Genomic DNA, 869 nt, shown 5'->3' with positions numbered 1-869 from the left:
AGTTGCTGATACAGTATTTGGCAACAATGATGATGATGATGTTGTTGAAGGAATGAATATGATTCATTGACCATATATTGTTAGTAACATTTGCAATGTGTAAATTATAATGTTGAAGAGAAAGTGATTTTCTCCTGCTTCCCATATACTCCATAGTTGCATACTTCATGGAGGGGAGGACCATCTCCCAGATCTGTCACCGCTGGGCCAAGACTGTCGACCCCAACGTGCGCAGGGGGAAATGGAGCGTTGATGAAGACATTGTAAGTTCTGCTCAGTTTACCTCAACAGTTTGAAATATCATATATCCAGTAGAAAACGCTAGGTTAACAAAAGTGCTGATAGAAACACACAGTCACTTTAGACAAGATTTTATAGTTAACATGCTGTCTAGAGTTGAAAGCACCTGATCCAGTGCTTGTATCTATGTCATCCCTCCAGGCCCTGCTGACAGCGGTGGCCAAGTTTGGTGCTAAGGACTGGTGGAAGATGTCCAGACTTGTTCCAGGCAGAACAGATGCACAAGTCAGAGAGAGGTATAGTTCAGCCACATAACTGTAAACATGCATTGTGTGTTTAAAGTTCACAGCACATACATTTTGTCACTTTTGTGCCATAGTAAAAAGTCTGTTGTAGCTTTGATATTTCAGTGGAACTATACAAATTTAGCCTTATGGTTGTACTGAGTGACCCACCTTCATGTAACTTCATCCGTCCGCTTACAGAAGGTTCTTTCTACAAGCCATGGAAATTACTAGTGGTTGCATTACAGAGACCATGGAGGGTATCTCTATGTAACCTTGCAAAGACCATGTTTAAAAGCAGGTTCTTTGGTTCTTGTAATTTTACTATTACTCATCTACTTGATT

The 869-nt window shown here is 40.5% G+C and overlaps 1 protein-coding gene across 1 annotated transcript in view; it reads left to right on the top strand.

Annotated features, from left to right (window-relative positions):
- Positions 1–167: 167 nt before the first annotated feature.
- LOC118421830 overlaps positions 168–869 on the top strand; it is a 13,334-nt gene continuing 12,632 nt past the window's right edge. Inside the window, exons 1-2 of the mRNA XM_035829332.1 lie at positions 168–263; positions 442–525. Coding sequence (XP_035685225.1) covers positions 168–263; positions 442–525 — 180 coding nt within the window. The remainder of the gene's footprint in view (positions 264–441; positions 526–869) is intronic.

This window comes from Branchiostoma floridae, chromosome 8 (assembly GCF_000003815.2).
Source record: "Branchiostoma floridae strain S238N-H82 chromosome 8, Bfl_VNyyK, whole genome shotgun sequence".
NCBI classification, from domain to species: Eukaryota; Metazoa; Chordata; class Leptocardii; order Amphioxiformes; family Branchiostomatidae; genus Branchiostoma; species Branchiostoma floridae.
Note: the sequence above shows the minus strand (reverse complement) of the source record. Positions and strands in the feature narration are given on the sequence as shown.